Source organism: Oryctolagus cuniculus, chromosome X, assembly GCF_964237555.1.
Source record: "Oryctolagus cuniculus chromosome X, mOryCun1.1, whole genome shotgun sequence".
NCBI lineage: Eukaryota > Metazoa > Chordata > Mammalia > Lagomorpha > Leporidae > Oryctolagus > Oryctolagus cuniculus.
In genome coordinates, this window is record NC_091453.1 from 65,766,189 (window position 1) to 65,783,419 (window position 17,231).

General features: G+C 38.0%; 1 protein-coding gene across 8 annotated transcripts in view; it reads right to left on the reverse strand.

The window, feature by feature from the left end:
- Positions 1–548: 548 nt before the first annotated feature.
- APOOL (apolipoprotein O like) overlaps positions 549–17,231 on the reverse strand; it is a 105,524-nt gene continuing 88,841 nt past the window's right edge. For 5 of the 8 annotated variants that reach the window (XM_070066381.1, XM_070066378.1, XM_070066383.1 and 2 more), the window contains 3 exons: positions 11,861–11,974; positions 11,537–11,657; positions 549–1,084 (listed from right to left, as the gene is read on the reverse strand). In XM_070066381.1, coding sequence (XP_069922482.1) covers positions 996–1,084; positions 11,537–11,657; positions 11,861–11,974 — 324 coding nt within the window. In that variant the 3' untranslated portion in view covers positions 549–995. Of the gene's footprint in view, positions 1,085–1,655; positions 1,805–11,536; positions 11,658–11,860; positions 11,975–17,231 lie in introns of all 8 variants that reach the window. The other 3 variants (XM_070066377.1, XM_070066376.1, XM_070066379.1) reach the window with 1 other exon arrangement.

Below are 17,231 nucleotides of genomic sequence, written 5' to 3' on the forward strand. Positions count from 1 at the left end.
AGCTCTCTGCTATGGCCTGAGAAAGCAGTAGTAGATGGCCCAAGTGCTTGTGTCCCTGAACCCACATGGGAGACCTGGAAGAAGCTCCTGGCTCCTGGCTTTGGATCAGCCCAGCTTCAGCTGTTGTGGTCATTTGGGGGAGTGAACCAGTTAATGATCTCTCTCTGCCTTTGCCTTTGCCTCTCTGTAACTGTCTTTCAAATAAATAAATAAATAAATCTTAAAAAAAAAAAAGAAAAGAAAAGAGGGATGCATGGCTGAAAAGAGGTAAGTCTTGAAGTAGTTGAGAGTGATCATGTCTCATAACTGACTTGTTTTCCCCTATGAAATAAGAGACCTAGTCAACTTTGGCAAGCATAAGAGGTTTGAGAAGACTAAAAAGTTTGTAATACTTCTTCTGGGGAACAGAACAGTGAACCACCTAGGAAGCAGTAGAAGGAGTTAAGCAGCATTACAATGCCCTGGTAGCACATAGTCTTCCTAAATAGAGATGCTTCCAGAAAATGAAGAGTATTAACATTAATAAAACAGACAAAGCCAAGCCCATGTGCCACAAAATATTGTTATTTTATTCCAGTGCTGGGAAATAAAAACAAAACAGGTGGACACATCTTTCCACACACCACTCTAATTTAACTGACATGAATTTAGCAAAGTTAGAGCAGATATACATGTGTGTACATATAAATATGTCTATAAATGCATTCACATCTCAGATTTTAGTCTCACTGGTGCTCATATCTGCATTTTTTAAATATCTTCTAAAGTCAACAAATGCAGCCCAATATTTGTGTCTCCTCATCAATCATTTAATATCATTTGATTTCATTCACAGGTTGTGTTTTAATCACTTATGTGACTAATCAAACTGTGCATTTGAAGACGTCAGGGAATAACTTGATTTAAGTTATGCTCTATGCATCAGTTACCCATTTCATGATTTTTCAACATTAATTGCAACGTCATACATGTTGTAGTTCTCTTTGCCGTTTATTTCAGCTTCTAGTGCTGTACATATCTACATCTTCTGGATGGGACTGCCCGTGATCCATGAGCTTGGGGTCAGGCAAAAACTGTGTAGCACCTAATAAAGTATTAAGATGGAAAAAAATTAGTTATCAAATTTCTTTTTTGTACTAGGAATGTAGTAGCAGTGAAGAAAATAGATAAAAATCTGCCAGCATGGACCTAATATTCAAATTGGATGAGACAGACAATAACATAAGTAAAACATACTTATATAATGTATCAAATTGGGGTAAGTACTATGCAGAAAAATAAAGCAGGGAAGGGCATATGTAGTTCTTGGGTGACCGGCAATTTTAAATAGGGTGACCAAGGAAAGCCTTCCAGAAAGGTGATATTTGAGCAAAGAAGTTGAGCGTGTGTGCCCTGAACTATCTGTGGGAAATGCCTTTCAGGATGAGTCAATGACAAGTGTAATGGATCTAAGGTGTGCCTGAGGAAGGAATCAAGATGTCTGAAACACAGGCCAGCGTGTGGTGCAGGGGATTAAAACACTGTTTGTGGTACAGACATCCCATATAGCAGTGCTGTTTTGAGTCTTGGCTGATCCATTCCCTATCCAGCTGCCTGCTAATGCACCTGGAAAGGTAGCAGAAGATGACCCAAGTACTTGGACCCTTGCTACTTACATGGGACACCCGGTGGAGTTCCTGACTCCTGGCTTCAGCCTGCCCCAGACCTGGTTGTTGTCTGCCATTTAAGGAATGAAATAGTAGATGGAAGATATCTTTCCCTCTCTCACTCGCTCTCTGGCTGTCACCCTGAATTTCAAATAAATCTAAAAAAAAAAAAAAAGAAGTCGTGCATATACATGTGTGAGCAGGGAGTGGGGGACAGCAAGAATGATAGGATATGTGATCAGAGAGACAGTGGGAGGTGAGGTCTCATAGGGCTCCAGTAAGGACACTGGCTTTTATTTTAAGTGAGATGAAAACCTACTGGACAATTTTCAGTAGAGGAGTGGCATGATATTTTGCTTTTAAAAAGATCACTCTTGGCTTTGGGGAAAAGAGATCCTAGGAGAACAACGGTATAGCCAAGAGATGAATTGGAAAGCAACTGCATTACTACAGGAGAGATGCTGAGGGCTCTAATCCACATGGTAGTACTGAGGTGGTAAAACGGGATCTGATTCTGAATAAGTCTGAGAGTAGAATGAACAGGCTTTTTAAAGTGGATTGAATATATCCTGTGAGAGAGTCTCTTTCACTTGAGAAACTTAAGAATGGAGTTGACATTTACTGAGATGGGTAAATGGAGACATTGGTTTGGGGGAAATCAAAGGTTGTATTCAATTTTAGATCTATTAAATTTGAACTGCTTACTAAATATCTGACTACAAAATATTGAGTAGGCAGCTAGAATTTTGAGTCTATAGAGTTCAGAGGATGCTTGGGCTGGTTCATAAATTTTGCAGTCCTAAACTACATAGCATTTATGGAATGATATGAGGTCATCTAGAATCAGAGAAGAGGTCCAAGGAAGGATTCCTTTGGATAATTTAAAATTTTGAGGTTAAAAAAATTAGGAGAAGCAGCAGAAATGACTAAGAAGGAAAATCAGTTGGTGAGAAATGGGAGTCATAAGCATGGGATATCTCACAAACCAAGTAAAGAGACTGTTTCAGGGAGGGTGTTTAAACTGAATTAAGGGTTACTGATGGATGGCATAAGATGGAGACTAAGAATCCACTCCCAGATATGGCAATGTGTGGATAAATGATGATCTTTTTTATTTTAAGGTTTATTTCTTTATTTGAAAGACAGAGTTACACACAGAGAGAGGCAGAGGAAGAGACAGAGAGAGAGAACCCTTCCAACTGCTGGTTCACTCCCCAAATGGCTATGATGGCCAGCGCTGGGCCAGACTGAAGCTAGGAGCCACAACCAGGTCTCCCATGTGGGTGTAGGGGCCCAAGGACCTGGGACATCCTCTGTTGCTTTCCCAGGTATATGAGAGAGGAGCTGGATCAGAGTTGGAGCAGCCAGGACTTTAACTGGGGCCCATATGGATGTCGGTTCTGCTGATTGCAGCTAAACCTGTTGAGTCACAATGACAGTCCCCAATGGTGATCCTGACAAGCTTACTGTGTGCCAGGCAAGATGTGAAGTTATTTTCATGCATTATCTGACAATGCTGCCATGATGTAGATGCTATTTTAATATCTTTGTTTCATATATAAGGAAACTGAAATAGAGAAATAACTTGACAAATGTCATTCAGTTGATAAGTTGTAGAGCCATGACTGAATTTAAGTTTGACCTCAACACAACCCAGGCTCTTCTGTACAATGGGGGTTAGAGTAGTAATCTCCTACAATTATTTGTAGCCTTAAGTATAACACTATGCATGCAGTACTACAAATAATATTTTGTGCAAGTAAGTAGGCAGGAGACAACTATTTTTCCTAAAATTTGTTTTCATTTAAAATGTTTTTCAAAATTGTATGTATTTGAAAATGATTTATTACATGTGGGAGGCACTTTTTTCTAAATTCTTCTATGGAAATTAAATTAATTTAGTTTTCAGTTTTATAATGAAAAGCAAAGAAACAAAGACATGAATGATTTATCTTCTATTTATCTATTCAGAAACATTTTATAAAGGGTAGCAATGAATAATTTCATCATCAAATCTATTTTTTCCAAAAAAAATCAGATCAATAATTAATCACTACCCATGACAATAATACAGTTCTCCATAGGACAAAGATTCTTAAAATGAGATCTCTTTGGAGTGGCTATGATATAATTCATGTGATCTATTAACTAGGATGAAGAAACTTGTCATTGTCATTATATCTCAAAATATTTACAATAACCACTACTTGAAAATTATGGTAGTTATTATACCTATTGTTATATATTGTTGCTTAATACATTTAAGGAAGTTCATATATTACTATTTATTTTATTTATTTGAAAACATCCCGAGAAGGAATCTTGGCACAAAAAGGGGGGTGGGGCGTGTTTAAGAATCTGTTAGTCAACAGGAGTCACTGTGCACTTACTCCTCATGTAGGATCTCTGTCCTTAATGTGCTGTACATTGAGGCTTAATGCTATAACGAGTACTCAAACAGTATATTTCACTTTGTGTTTCTATGGGGGTGCAAACTGTTGAAATCTTTACTTAATGTATACTAAACTGATCTTCTGTTAAAAAAAAAAAGAAGAAGAAATTAGCAATTCCCAACTTGACTCTCGCTGGGATTAAACATGACAATAGGTCTGATCTGATTTCATCATCATTTAAAAAATCATCTATTATTTTTCACTTTATGTTTCTGTGTGGGAGCAAACTGTTGAAATCTTTACTTAATGTATGCTAAACTGATCTTCTGTATATAAAGAGAATTGAAAATGAATCCTCATGTGAATGAAGGGGAGAGGGAGTGGGAAAGGGGAGGGTTGCGGGTGGGAGGGACGGTATGGGGGGGAAGCCATTGTAATCCATAAATCGTACTTTGGAAATTTATATTCATTAAATAAAAGTTAAAAAAAAAAAAGAATCTGTTAGTGGTTGTGCTCTTGCCAGTTTCTAGTTGCAAATGTATCTTTACTGCCACCTGGTGGAAACCATTCTTCAGTATGTGTGAAAAACGTGCTATGCTATAGCTATTTCACAAAGTAAACATACCATACCAAGTACCTGACAAGTAATTTTATATGTCTTAATGTATCAAAATTGGTTAACGATGTTTGTCAACTAAGTCCTCTAGCATTTATACCTATTTTCTTAATTTATATTCTTGTCTAAAATCTGATCAAAAAGATTCAGCTCACTCAAATTTCCTAGATTGGAAAAGTCCTTTTGCCTTTAGATACCCATTCCATAAAATTCTTTAAAAAACTGCAAGATTTTAATTTATCCCTACCTTAGGCCAGAGATTATTAACTAGAGGAATATTTATCAGAATTGTCTGTGTTTTTCTAAAAGTCCGCACGCTTTGGAGGCCTTGCCTCTGGAGATTTATATTTATAATTCTTGAGTAGAGTCTAGGTCTGTGAATTTTGGGAAAAAAACAAAAACAAAAAAATCACAAGTAATTGTGATATGGATTCCTCTGGTTTACAATCACTTTAGCCTTGGTCATTTGATTTCTGTCTTTTAAAAAAATTTCATTTCCTACTCTTCTGAGTAATTAGGGATTATATCTTTCCTCTTAGAAATTTCTTCACTCCTTGATCTAGGGCTCTCATCCTCCCAAAGGATGAGCCATCATAAAAATATTCTTGAATCTCAATGCCCTAATTATGATGATGATTTTTTCTTTGTACTTTCTCCCAGTCATGGTATCTGATAAAAATGTATTTTCTACATAAAGCTTTTCAGCAGACTTTCTAAAAAGCTGGTGTTATAACAAATAGAAAGAAAGATGTTTAAGGTTATAAGACAGCAATGAATTACTGTCTCAGTCACTTATTAGGTAATATCTATTTACTGATAATCTAGTTTGTATATTATCTCACTGATATTTCAAGCAAGTTAGGTACAAAAGATGACACAGATCACTAATAAATTGCTGAGTGAAGTTAGGATTATTAGAAATTGTATTTTTGCTTCTTGATATAAAATCAAGATGATTTTTAGCATTTACCTTCTGAGTAACAGACATCTTTAAGTGACACTAGTTACTGCAGAGTATTTTCTCACACTTTGTTCTATTCCTTCCATTCTCCTCCCTCTCTCTCTGTACTTAGTTTGGCTACTTTTTAAACTGATTTGTTTTTCAGTCGAATCATTCTGTACTCTCCTTTATATAGTCTTCCGTTAAACCTAACCAATGAGTTCTCTGGTCCATGTTTCAAGATGGGTTGGGTGGGTCAGCCGGCAGGCGGGCTGCCAGCCTTCACCTTCATTGTGCCACGGCGGATTTTGTGTGAGCTCCTAACTTGTACACGTGTTAGACTTCTTCACCAATGAGTTCTTAATTTCAGATACTGTGTTTTTCACATCAAGAATATCCACTTGATTTTTAATTGTGTCAAAGTCCCTGTGAAATCCTCCATCTCTTGATCCATTTTGTCCTTCTTTTCTCTATTACATTAACCATAGTTATTGTAAAGTCCTTTTCTACTAACTTCAGTATTTAGGACATCTGTGGGTCTGTGGCTGTTTTATTTTTTTTTTCCTTTTTATTCTCGGTTACATCTTCCTGTCTCTTTGCATGACTAATATTTTATTTATATATGGACACTATAAAAGAACAATATCATCTACCAGATCTACTCTTTTAGGAAGGGTAAAGCACTTATCACCTCAATCCAATAAGGCATTAAGCTGAGACTAAGCTGGGTTGTAGACAGTTAAGAGTCAGTCAACCTCTAGGTCCTCCCTATTACCAGGTGTGACACTCCTATACTTCTAATTGACAGCCTGGTAAGTCTGTCTCCTGAGCACTAAAAGGCTACAGGAAATTCAGTTTTGTCCTTCAGAAGTTTTCAGTTTCCCTATTTAGTCTTCTGGTCACAAATTATCTGGAAAATAACATGAGAGGAAGATAGCTTATGTACCTGTGGCACAACCTCTTCCTCTAGAACAGGAATTGGCGGACATTTTCTAAAAAAGGCCAAGAGTGAATACTTTCAACTTTGTGAACCACATGGTCTCTGTTGCAACCGCCCAAATCTTTCATGATACTGCAAAGCAGCCATTGACAATGCAGAAATTAATCAGTATAGCTGTGTTCTAATAAAACTTTCTTCGTAGACATAGAGATTTGAATTTTAGATAGTTTTGATGTGTCAAAATAGCATTCTTTTTTACTTGTTTTTATTTCAAATGTGTACAAATCACTCTTAATTTGTGGAACTTAAAAAATGGGCCAGTGAGCCAGATTTGGCATTTGGGCAATAGTTTGCCAACTCCTACTTTAGAGCAATATTAACACTGTTAACACTGTGAGAAATTTTACTATGCTTTCATCAAATTCTCAAAGAGATCTAACAGCAAATTTCCAAATTTGTGACCTCCCAAATAACAATTTTTATCATAAATATATATGGGACAGTAGGGAATAACTAAATTTATCTTTAGAACCACAATATACTTATAGAGTTGGACAGTACACTCAATATATTCTGTATAGTGACAAGTTGTGGCCATGGCTAGGCTTACCAGCTAAGCAACTTGCTCCTAAAGTATAATCAATGAAAATTTCTTATCACCAAAATACCTAATTATTCTAAGCAGTTAATAATGGTATCTTTTAATATTCATTGAAAACATAGTCTCTACTAGACATTATAATTAGTGTTCTGTATGTATCTCATTTAATCATCAAAACCTTGTAAACTACTATTGCCCCCCCATTTATTGGCTGGAGATGGGGACTTCAGGTATTAGGTAATTTGCCTCAGGTAATAGAACTAGTAAGTATTTAATCTGGGATTCAGATTCAAGTCTTAGTCTAAAACCTGTGATTGCAATTAGTACTGTTTCCCATGTCATAGAAATGAAGAGAAAGTGAATCCCAAGAGTGAAATAATCAACTCTGAATTATACATTGTTGTAGACTGAATGTTTATATTTCCCCAAATTTCATGTACTGAAACCCTGCTCTCCAATATGATGGTATTAGGACATAGAATTTTTAGAGGTAACTAGGATTAGGTAATGTGGTGATGGTAAAGACCTTATGAATGGTAATACTACACTTACTCCTAAGATTAGCTCATTTTCCCATCTTCCCTACTGTGTGAAGATAAAACAAATTGACTGCCCACAAGCCAGAGGCCCTTACAAGAGCTCGATCACGCTGGTATACTTATCTCAGATTCTTGGTGTCTAGAACTGTGAGAAATATATTTTTGTTGTTATTAAGCCACCCATTCTATGATATATGATATTTTTTGTAGCAATTTGAATTAAGACATTCATGATAAGTGCAGTGTTGGCATCTGTCCCTCCCTCTGTATGTCTCCTTAAAATGCTTTTGATATACCACATCACTCAAGAGAGGTAAGGGTTCCAGAATCCACATGGATGAAGCCAAGATATTAGCTAGGGATGATCATGGTCCCACTGTTAAGCTGTACTTTGTTCCATCTTCACAAAGATACCGTGGAATTGACATTTAGAAAAAATGAAGAGATTCAGTATGTTCTTAGATACAGTCCCAAAACTGTGTAACTTATCTTGACTTAAAAGGATAGGTGACAGGGGAAAACAGTAAAACTTAAATTAAGTTTTTTTAGTCAGTGACAGTATTTATAAAAATAAAGTGGGAGAAGAGGGAGGAGGAAGAAAGGTGGGAGTGAGCATGGGAGGGTGGGTACGGTGGGAAGAATCACCATGTTCTTAAAGTTGTAATTATGAAATGTATGAAGTTTGTAACTGTAAAAAGCTGTATAGTTCAGCATACATTCCTATGGACTTACTTCTAAGGATACAGTTAAAAACTTGCCATGGGACCCTAAATCCCCTTAAGCTGGATGGTAAAAAATAGCATTTTAAGTGTTAAAGTGATCATATGGATAGAACTAAGTATTAAAGTGATCATATAGACAGGATTAAGTGTTAAAAGTGATCATATAAATAGGATTAAGTTTTTGGTAACAATAATAGATAGAATTAAAAAGGAGTGAATGCTCCAACATGGGAAGCAGTCCATACAGCAGATGAGAGTATTTCAGGCATGAAAAGCCAAGACACTGCAGCAAAAAGTGTCCTACATGAAGGATCTCTGTGGGTAAGACCCTAGTTGAAAAAAGTGGTCAAAGAAGGAGGTACTTTATCTGCAGGAAGGAGAGAATTTCCACTTTGCCAATAGCCATGTCTAAATACTGAAGGAGTTTGTGGATTCAAAAGGCTTCCATAGCCTGGGCAGCTCATGTCAAGAGCCTCTGGTCATCACTGACATCATACATAGTAAGAGTGTTGTTAAATTAACAACAGGAGTCACCATGCTATTTAGTTTGAAGTCACCATTACTAACTAATTTAGTTTAAGTCACCATTACTAACTTGGACTAAGACTAATCTTAGTCACCATTACTAACTTCCCATGCAGGACCTCTGTCCTCAAAGAGTTTTATTATGAGAGTTAATGCAAAACTTGTTTAAATATTTACTTAGTGTATTAAGTGGAGGATAGTTTTATGTCTCATAAGTTATAGCTTTGTATAAGTGCTTGTAAAAGATGTATCATTCCTGGGTTCTTTAAAGTAAATTAAATTTCTCAAAAAAAAATAATGCTCAAAAAAAAAAGAAGTAAAATTAACTTTGAGATGAAATGACTTTGAATATCCCTTGTCTCAACTGTTGAGGAACAGTTTTTTTTTTTTCATATAATTTGTTGAACTCTTTACTTACTATAGAGTTAATCTCCTGTGTATAAAGTTAATTCAAAATTTATCTTAGTTAGGAAGACCTTTCTCTCTGTCTCTCTCTCTCACTGTCTAACTCTGCCTGTCAAAAAAAATCATCTTAGTTAAAAATAAGACTGGGAATAGGAGAGGGAGGAAGAAGAGGGGTATGCATGGGGGCAGGTACGGTGGGAAGAATCACTATGTTCCTGAGGTTGTGTTTATGAAATGCATGAAGTTTCTAGTCCTTAAATAAAAGGTTTTTTTGGGAAAAAAATAAAGTGAGAGAGAAGAAGGGTGAAATTAGAGACTAAATTCTGGTTTTAAATTAGATAAACTACACACAGTGGAAAGAACTTTGACTTTGCTATCAAGAAGATCTAGGCTCTAAACACAGCATTGCTATTCACAAGCTGCATGATTTGAGGCAAGTTTCTCAAGCTCCCTGAGTCTCAGTTTCTCCAGTATAACATGGGAATAATTACCAATACATTGCAGCTTTTTGTTTTTCTCTGTGGATGAGAATTGAGTACTTAGAGCATTTTGCATGACAGGACAAACTCGATAAAGTACCATTAGTTTTTAATTCTCCACCTCTGGGTTGGTCATATTTCCTTTACAATATGATAAATAAATGAGTTGCACCATTCACATTGTACAGATAGGCAAACCTATGCAAATGAGTGACTCATAAATTTATGTAAATATACTGGTGAAATGGTGTAACATTGTTATCTTCTTTTTAGGATCCTGGTGAACAACACTCCAGCAGAAGGATCAGGCCATCAAGGAGAGAGGCGCCTTTCTCTGAAGGGAGGAAGGAACCTCCACTGTGATATGGCCTTGACTAAACAAATTCAGAGTTGGTGAACTCAAGGGGCTTCCATAGCCTAGACAGCTCATAGCAAGAGTCTCGGGTGATTGCTGACGTCATAAATAAGAGTGCCAATTGTTAAATCAACAACGGGAGTCACTGGGTTCATGCTCCCCTCGCAGGATCTCTGTCCTTAATATGTTTATCTATGAAACTCAAAAACAACACTACTAGTCGAACAATACCCTATACCTGGTTCGGTTGTGTGAGTGCAACCTGTTGAAATCCCTGCTTAGTATATACTAAATTGATCTTCGGTATATGAAGGTAACCGAAAATGAAACGTGATGAAGGGGGGAGAGGGGAGAGGAAGTGGGTGAGGGGAGGGCCACGGGAGGGAGGGAGGTCGGGGGGAAGCCACAACAATGCAAAAGATGCATTTTATATTCTACTTAAAACTATTGGTTGAGCTCTGTAATTAATACACAATTACTCTTAGGTGTTTAATTAATGCTATAACTAGTACTCAAATAGTATTTTACACTTTATGTTTCTGTGTGGGAGCAAAATGTGGTAATCTTTACTTAACATACGCTAAATTGATCTTCTGTATATAAAGATAATTGAAAATTAGTTGTGATGTGAAGGGGAAGGGGAGAGGGAGTGGGAGAGGGGAGCGTTGTGGATGGGAGGGAAGACACGGGGGGGGGAGGCTATTGTGGTCCATAAGCTGTACTTTGGAAATTTATGCTCATTAAATAAATTAAAAAAAAAAAACATTGTTATCTTCTTTTTGATCACAGAAAAGTCATGGCAGTATCTGCCTAGAAGTTTAATTATCATTATCTGATCCTACACATTATTAATTACCAGTAACAAATATTAGCAAAATTGTAAGTATTATAATTGGTGCTATTTCTACTATTTCACAGAGAAAGTTCTCCTGGTACATAAACTGAATAAAACTATGGATGATGGAAACTAAGACTGATAGGCAAACTGACAGATAAATAACACAAGAAGTGGAAGCTGATATTTCTTTAGTGGGTGTGACTCATACCTGTAAATTGACAGAACCCAGAAAGGCACATTTTCCTCTGCCTGACACAATAGCTCACATTTATAAAATGGTATTAAATGCTTCATTCAAACAAGCTGTCAGTGCTATTCTATACTCCCACATACAAAGATCTGTATTACGAACTATGTGGTGAATTTAAAAATTCTACCATACCTAAGTATTTCATAAACATAATAGAAATACAATCTACAGATATGAGAAAGATAAGACATTTATGAAGAAAACATATAAGTTGAAACTAGTAATTATAATACTATCAAAGTATTTAAAAAGAGAATGAAATAAAAATTTAATTATTCCAAACAAACCTGAGGGCAATTCTGATTTGGTTTTTGTTTCAGAACTGTTGAGTTCTGTTGACAAAGGCACTGAATATGTCAGGACACGAGTTGCTTTTCCAGGTACTTCTATTTCAGCAGAGCTTTCTAGCTATTTATCGGGGAAAAAAAAAATGCCTTCATAAGCAAACCATTTTACTAAGAGAATAAAACATCCTAAAAATCATTTGTGCCAAAACATTAGCAAATATGATCCCTTCATCTACGTTTATTCTATTCTTGGCTGCTGTTAAGTATCCCCATCACCAGCCAACACCCATCCAAACAAAACTCACTGGTCCATTTAAACTCTACCTTAGGTTTTTCTTTAGGTTCTGGCAGTGAGTCTTTTTTGTTGCTTTTTGTCCACCATGATTTAACTGATTCAAAAATTTGCTGGCTTGTAGCATATGCCTTTTTTACAGTTACCTGTTTAAAAAAAAAGTGAGTGAAATAATACATATTTTTAAAAGTTAAAACATATTTAAAAGTTCCTATCAGGCATTGTATATGAACACCCAAGTCAGAATCACTAGTAAAGATAAAAATCTCTACATCATGTAATGCAAAGCACCATTTCCCACATTTTATATAAAAAAGAAGGAAAACACTTAAGAATAACTTGTATCACACTGTAACATGTAAATTTTAAATTACATCTATTGTTTTAAGTAATTTTTTCAGCTGTATTGAGGTGTGATTGACAATTACAAAATTTTGGAAAGATCAGAATCAAGATAGCAACTAAGTAAAAGGCTCTCTGCAGAGACAGCAATACAAACAGCTATACACACACTAAACCACCTTCACAAGAGCTATGGAAGACCAATGAGAGACCATAGTACCTTAACTTGTTATAATCTTAAGAAAAGTCCCACTAAAGAAAGAAGGAGTTACCTGCAACGCCCCTCCTCCAGCTCCAAGGAGTAGGGCAGGGAGCAACACTACCCACCTAGGTGTAGGAGACTGAAATGAATTGCACACTGTAGGCCCAGTGTGGAAAAAACACTCAGGTGGACTGTGGCCCTCTGTGCTAGCCCCCAAGCCCATGCCTGTGGATTGAATATTTGGAGCTTCCACAGCCAGGAGGCCTCTGCCATCCTTTCCCCAACCACTTGCAGAAAGCAAAACTCCAGTCCTGTGGAAAGGCCATGAGAGGGAGCTTAGGACTATACCTTGGAACTCAGAGCTGGGCCTACAGTGCCAAAACCTGGCATCTGACAAGGCCCACAGGCCTCTAGCCCTGACCTGGTGCTCATGGACAGAGGCTCTAGACTTGCCTGGCATCACAGAAACCTGAGCTCCAACAGACTCATTTTGGTATTTGTCACTGCTGGTACTTAGAAAGCTTGAGGGACATCCCCAGGACTTTGTAAGGATCTGTGACTGTGGAATCTAAGTGTGACCAGGCTGGGGTCCGTCAGGGTGCCTTTATCACACTCCTCTGACCTTAGGAGGACAGCAAAGGGCCACAAAACCAACCCTGGAAATCCTAATGGTTTTTGTCCCAAGGAAAGTATTATGGTCAGAGTCCTGGTACACAGAGAAGTGGCAGAGAACTGGACCCTGGTGAGTCAGACTTGTTTTGGCATGTACCACTGGAAACCCTTTGTGGGCCTGGTGTATACCCATGAAAATGCACTGTGCCAGGTGACTGTGAGACCCAGGTGAGACCTCAGGCCTGCCTGAGTAGCTGAGGGGTGTGGTTTTTTTTAAAGATTTATTTTTATTTATTTGAAAGACAGAGTTACAGAGAGGTAGAGACAGAGAGGTCTTCCATCCGCTGGTTCACTCCCCAGATGGCCTCAATGGCCGGAGCTGTGCTGATCCCAAGCCAGGAGCCAGGAGCTTCTTCCAGGTCTCCCAGGCAGGTGCAGGGACCCAAGGACTTGGGCCATCCTCCACTGCTATCCCAGGCCATAGCAGAGAGCTGGATTGGAAGAGGATCAGCCAGGACTAGAACTGGCGCCCATATGGGATGCGGGCGCTGCAGGTCAGGGCATTAACCCACTGTGCCACAACGTCGGCCACTGAGGGGTGCTTCTATCAACCTAACACTACAGGCAGACAGCAAAGAATCACAAAACTGCTCTGCAACTCAGAGCCAGGCTGATTAAAAACCCAGTATTCTAACAGTTCATATCTCCAGGTCACTGCCTAAAGACAGAGATTCAGGACACGTTTCATTGCCCAGGGGAGTTCTGGGGTCCCAGATGAACAGTATTATATGTCAGGCAACATCACCAGTGGCTGACAGGTGCAGCACAGTGAGTCCTCAAAAGGAGGACTAGGGTGATCTTTGGTCCTATAACCAGGCGGCACTGGTCTTGATGAGCTGAGGACTTGTGATGTGATCTAGCATCATGGCATTTGTGGACATAGGACAAAGAGTCTGACACTACCACAGGTCCTGGAAGAGACTTTTAAGAGTAGACTATCCCTTCTTAGGCATTTTCCCACTTCACACTAAACTACACATGAAGTACAGATTTGTGACAAATTTAAGTTAAGGTAGTATCGTTTTTTTCCAAATACTGATTTATTTATTTGACAGGCAGAGTTAGAGAGAGCGAGCAATTGATTGATTGATTGATTGATTCCTCTTCATCTGCTGGTTTACTCCCTAAATGGCTGCAACAGCTGGGGCAAGGCAGGGCTGAAGCCAAGAGCCAAGAGCTTCTTCCAAGTTTCCCACATGGGTGCAGGGGCCCTCTACTGCTTTCCCAGGAGCACTACTAGGGAGCTGGATTAGAAATGGAGCAGCCAGTACAGGAATCAGTGTCCATATGGGATGCCAATGTCACAAGTGGTAGCTTAATCCACTGTCACAACACTGGCCCTAGGTAGTACTATAAGGATGAATCAGCATAAACATATCACACACTCATAAATCACACCTCAGGGTGCTATCTAGTGCTGAAATAGCAGAAATATCCATAGATTCAGAGAAAGTAAACAGGCTACATCGAATTTCTACAAGGACAGCTACAAATGAAGCCAGATTACTGTAACTCATCCTTCACATTGCAGACAATGCTGTACACCAACATGCATCAAAAGCTTCCTAGGGAACCATGACCTCACCTAAAGATTAAAAAAAGGTGACAGAAAACAACCATTTAGAAACTGAAAATTCCCAAATGATCAGATGAAGATTTCAAAATGGTTGCTGTTAGTACACACAACAAAACTCAAGAGGACACAGAAAAATAACTAAATATTCCAACAGGTAAATGTGATAAAGAAATGAAAGTGGGGCTGGCACCGTGGCGCAGTAGGTTAATCCTCTGCCTGTGGTGCCAGCATCCATATAGGTGCCGGTTCTAGTCCCAGCTGCTCCTATTCCAATCCAGCTCTTTGCTGTGGCCTGGGAAAGCAGTAGAAGATAGCCCAAGTGCTTGGGCCTCTGCACCCATGTGGGAGACCCAGAAAAAGCTCCTGACTCTGGCTTCGGATCAGCACAGCTCTGGCCATTGCGGCCATTTGGGGAGTAAACCAACAGAAGGAAGACCTTTCTCTCTGTCTCTCCCTCTCACTGTCTGTAATTTTACTTCTCATATAAATAAAAAAAAAAAAACTTAAAAAAAAGAAAGATGGAAGTAATTAAACAAAACCAAACAGAATCCCTTCCACTGAAAAGAACACGAAGTGAAATTCAACATGCAACAGAAAGCATCAACAGAACAGATCCAGCAGAAGAATCCATGAGGTTAAAGACAGGCTACCTGAAAATACATGGTAAAGGAATAAAAGAGAATCATTAGGAATGGAGGAAGCTTACAGGAAATATGGGAAAGCATTACAAAGGCAAATGTTCGAGACACTGGGAAGACCTTTCTCTCTGTCTCTCCCTCTCACTGTCTATAACTCTACCTCTCAAATAAATAAATAAAATCTTTTTTTAAGGGGCCAGCGCTTTGGCGCAGCAGGTTAATGCCCGGCCTGAAGCGCCGGCAACCCATATGGGTGCCAGTTTGAGTCCCAGCTGCTCCTCTTCTGACCCAGCTCTCTGCTATGGCCTGGGAAAGCAGTAGAGGATGGCCCAAGTCCTTGGGCCCCTGCACCCACGTGGGAGACCGGGAAGAAGCTCCTGGCTCCGGATCAGCACAGCTCCAGCTGTTGTGGCTATCTGGGGAGTGAACCAGCGGATGGAAGACCTCTCTGTCTCTACCTCTCTCTGTAATTCTTTCAAATAAATAAAATATTTTTTTTTTAAAAAAAGACTATCAGTGATCGTACATGGAAAGCAGCTTGCTTTCTAAAAACAAAAGCTCTGGTCATTGCGGCCATCTGGGGAGTGAACCACTGGATGGAAGACCTCTCTCTCTCTCTCTCTCTCTCTCATCTGGGGAGTGAACCACTGGATGGAAGACCTCTCTCTCTCTCTCTCTCTCTCTCTCTCTCTCTACCGCTCTTCTCTCTGTGTAACTCTGACTTTCAAATAAATAAATAAATCTTTAAAAAATATTTTTTTAAAAAAGATGCTAACAAGTTAGAAGAGCATATAAAAAGGTAGAAACCTTAATGGTAAAAGTATCTATACAATTTCAGAATTGCTAATATTGTAAACATGGTATATAAACCATTTTTATCTTTTCTGTGCAGACTAAAATATAATCACACTGAAATGTCAAGAAAAAGCTAATATTGAATAAGGTCAAATGTAACATCAAAATTTCAAGATATGAAGGAAGAATGGAGCACAATTATAGTTTTAATTAGGATTTTTTAATCCCTTTGTTTATTGTTTGTCTCTTTCCCTATCTTTACAATCAGTGTTAAGTTGTTATCATTTTAAGATACTGCTTATGGCCAAAAGTGGTCTTTTGTAAGCCTCAAGGTAACCACAAAGCAATAACTTATAACAGACTTATCAAAAATAATAAGCAAGCAATCAAAGTATATCACTAGAGAAATTCAGAAACCACAAATCAAGACTGTAAGAGAGGAATAAAGAACTACAATAAAAATACAAAACAAGTATCAAAATGGAGATAGTAAGACTACCTCTAAATAATCACCTTACATGTCAATGGTCTAAATTATCCAATAAAAACATATGGAGTGATAGAGTGGATAACAAAGCAGAACTTAACTAAATGCTGCTTAGGAGAAGCCTCAGTCACCCATTAGGACAAACAGAATAGAAAATGAAGGGCTAGAACAAGATATTACATGCAAATAGAATGCAAAGGAAGCAGGAGTAGCCATATTTCCATCAGATAAAATGGTTTTAAAATCAAAAATAGTAAAAAGAGACCAGAAAGGTCATCATATATTGGATAAATAGCTAAACCAGTAAGAGAAAATAATATTTATACATAAAGCAAATACTAACAGACCAAACGGGAGAGACAGATTCCAATACAATAATAGAAGGAGATGTTAACATCCCACTTTCAGAAATGGACAGATCATCAAAACAGAAAGTCAACAAAGTAAAAGCAGAGTTAAATTGCAGCCTCGAAAGATCAGACCTGACATCTACAGAACTTTCCAAACAGCAGCAGCAGAATACACATTCTTCTCAAAAGTACATAGAACATTTTCCAGCATTAATCATATAGCAGATCACAAAACAAGTCTCCATAAGTATAAAAGAATACAAATCATGTTGAGTATTATTTCTGACCAGACTGCAATAAAGGCAGAAATCAAATTACAAGAATAACTTTGCAGACTACAC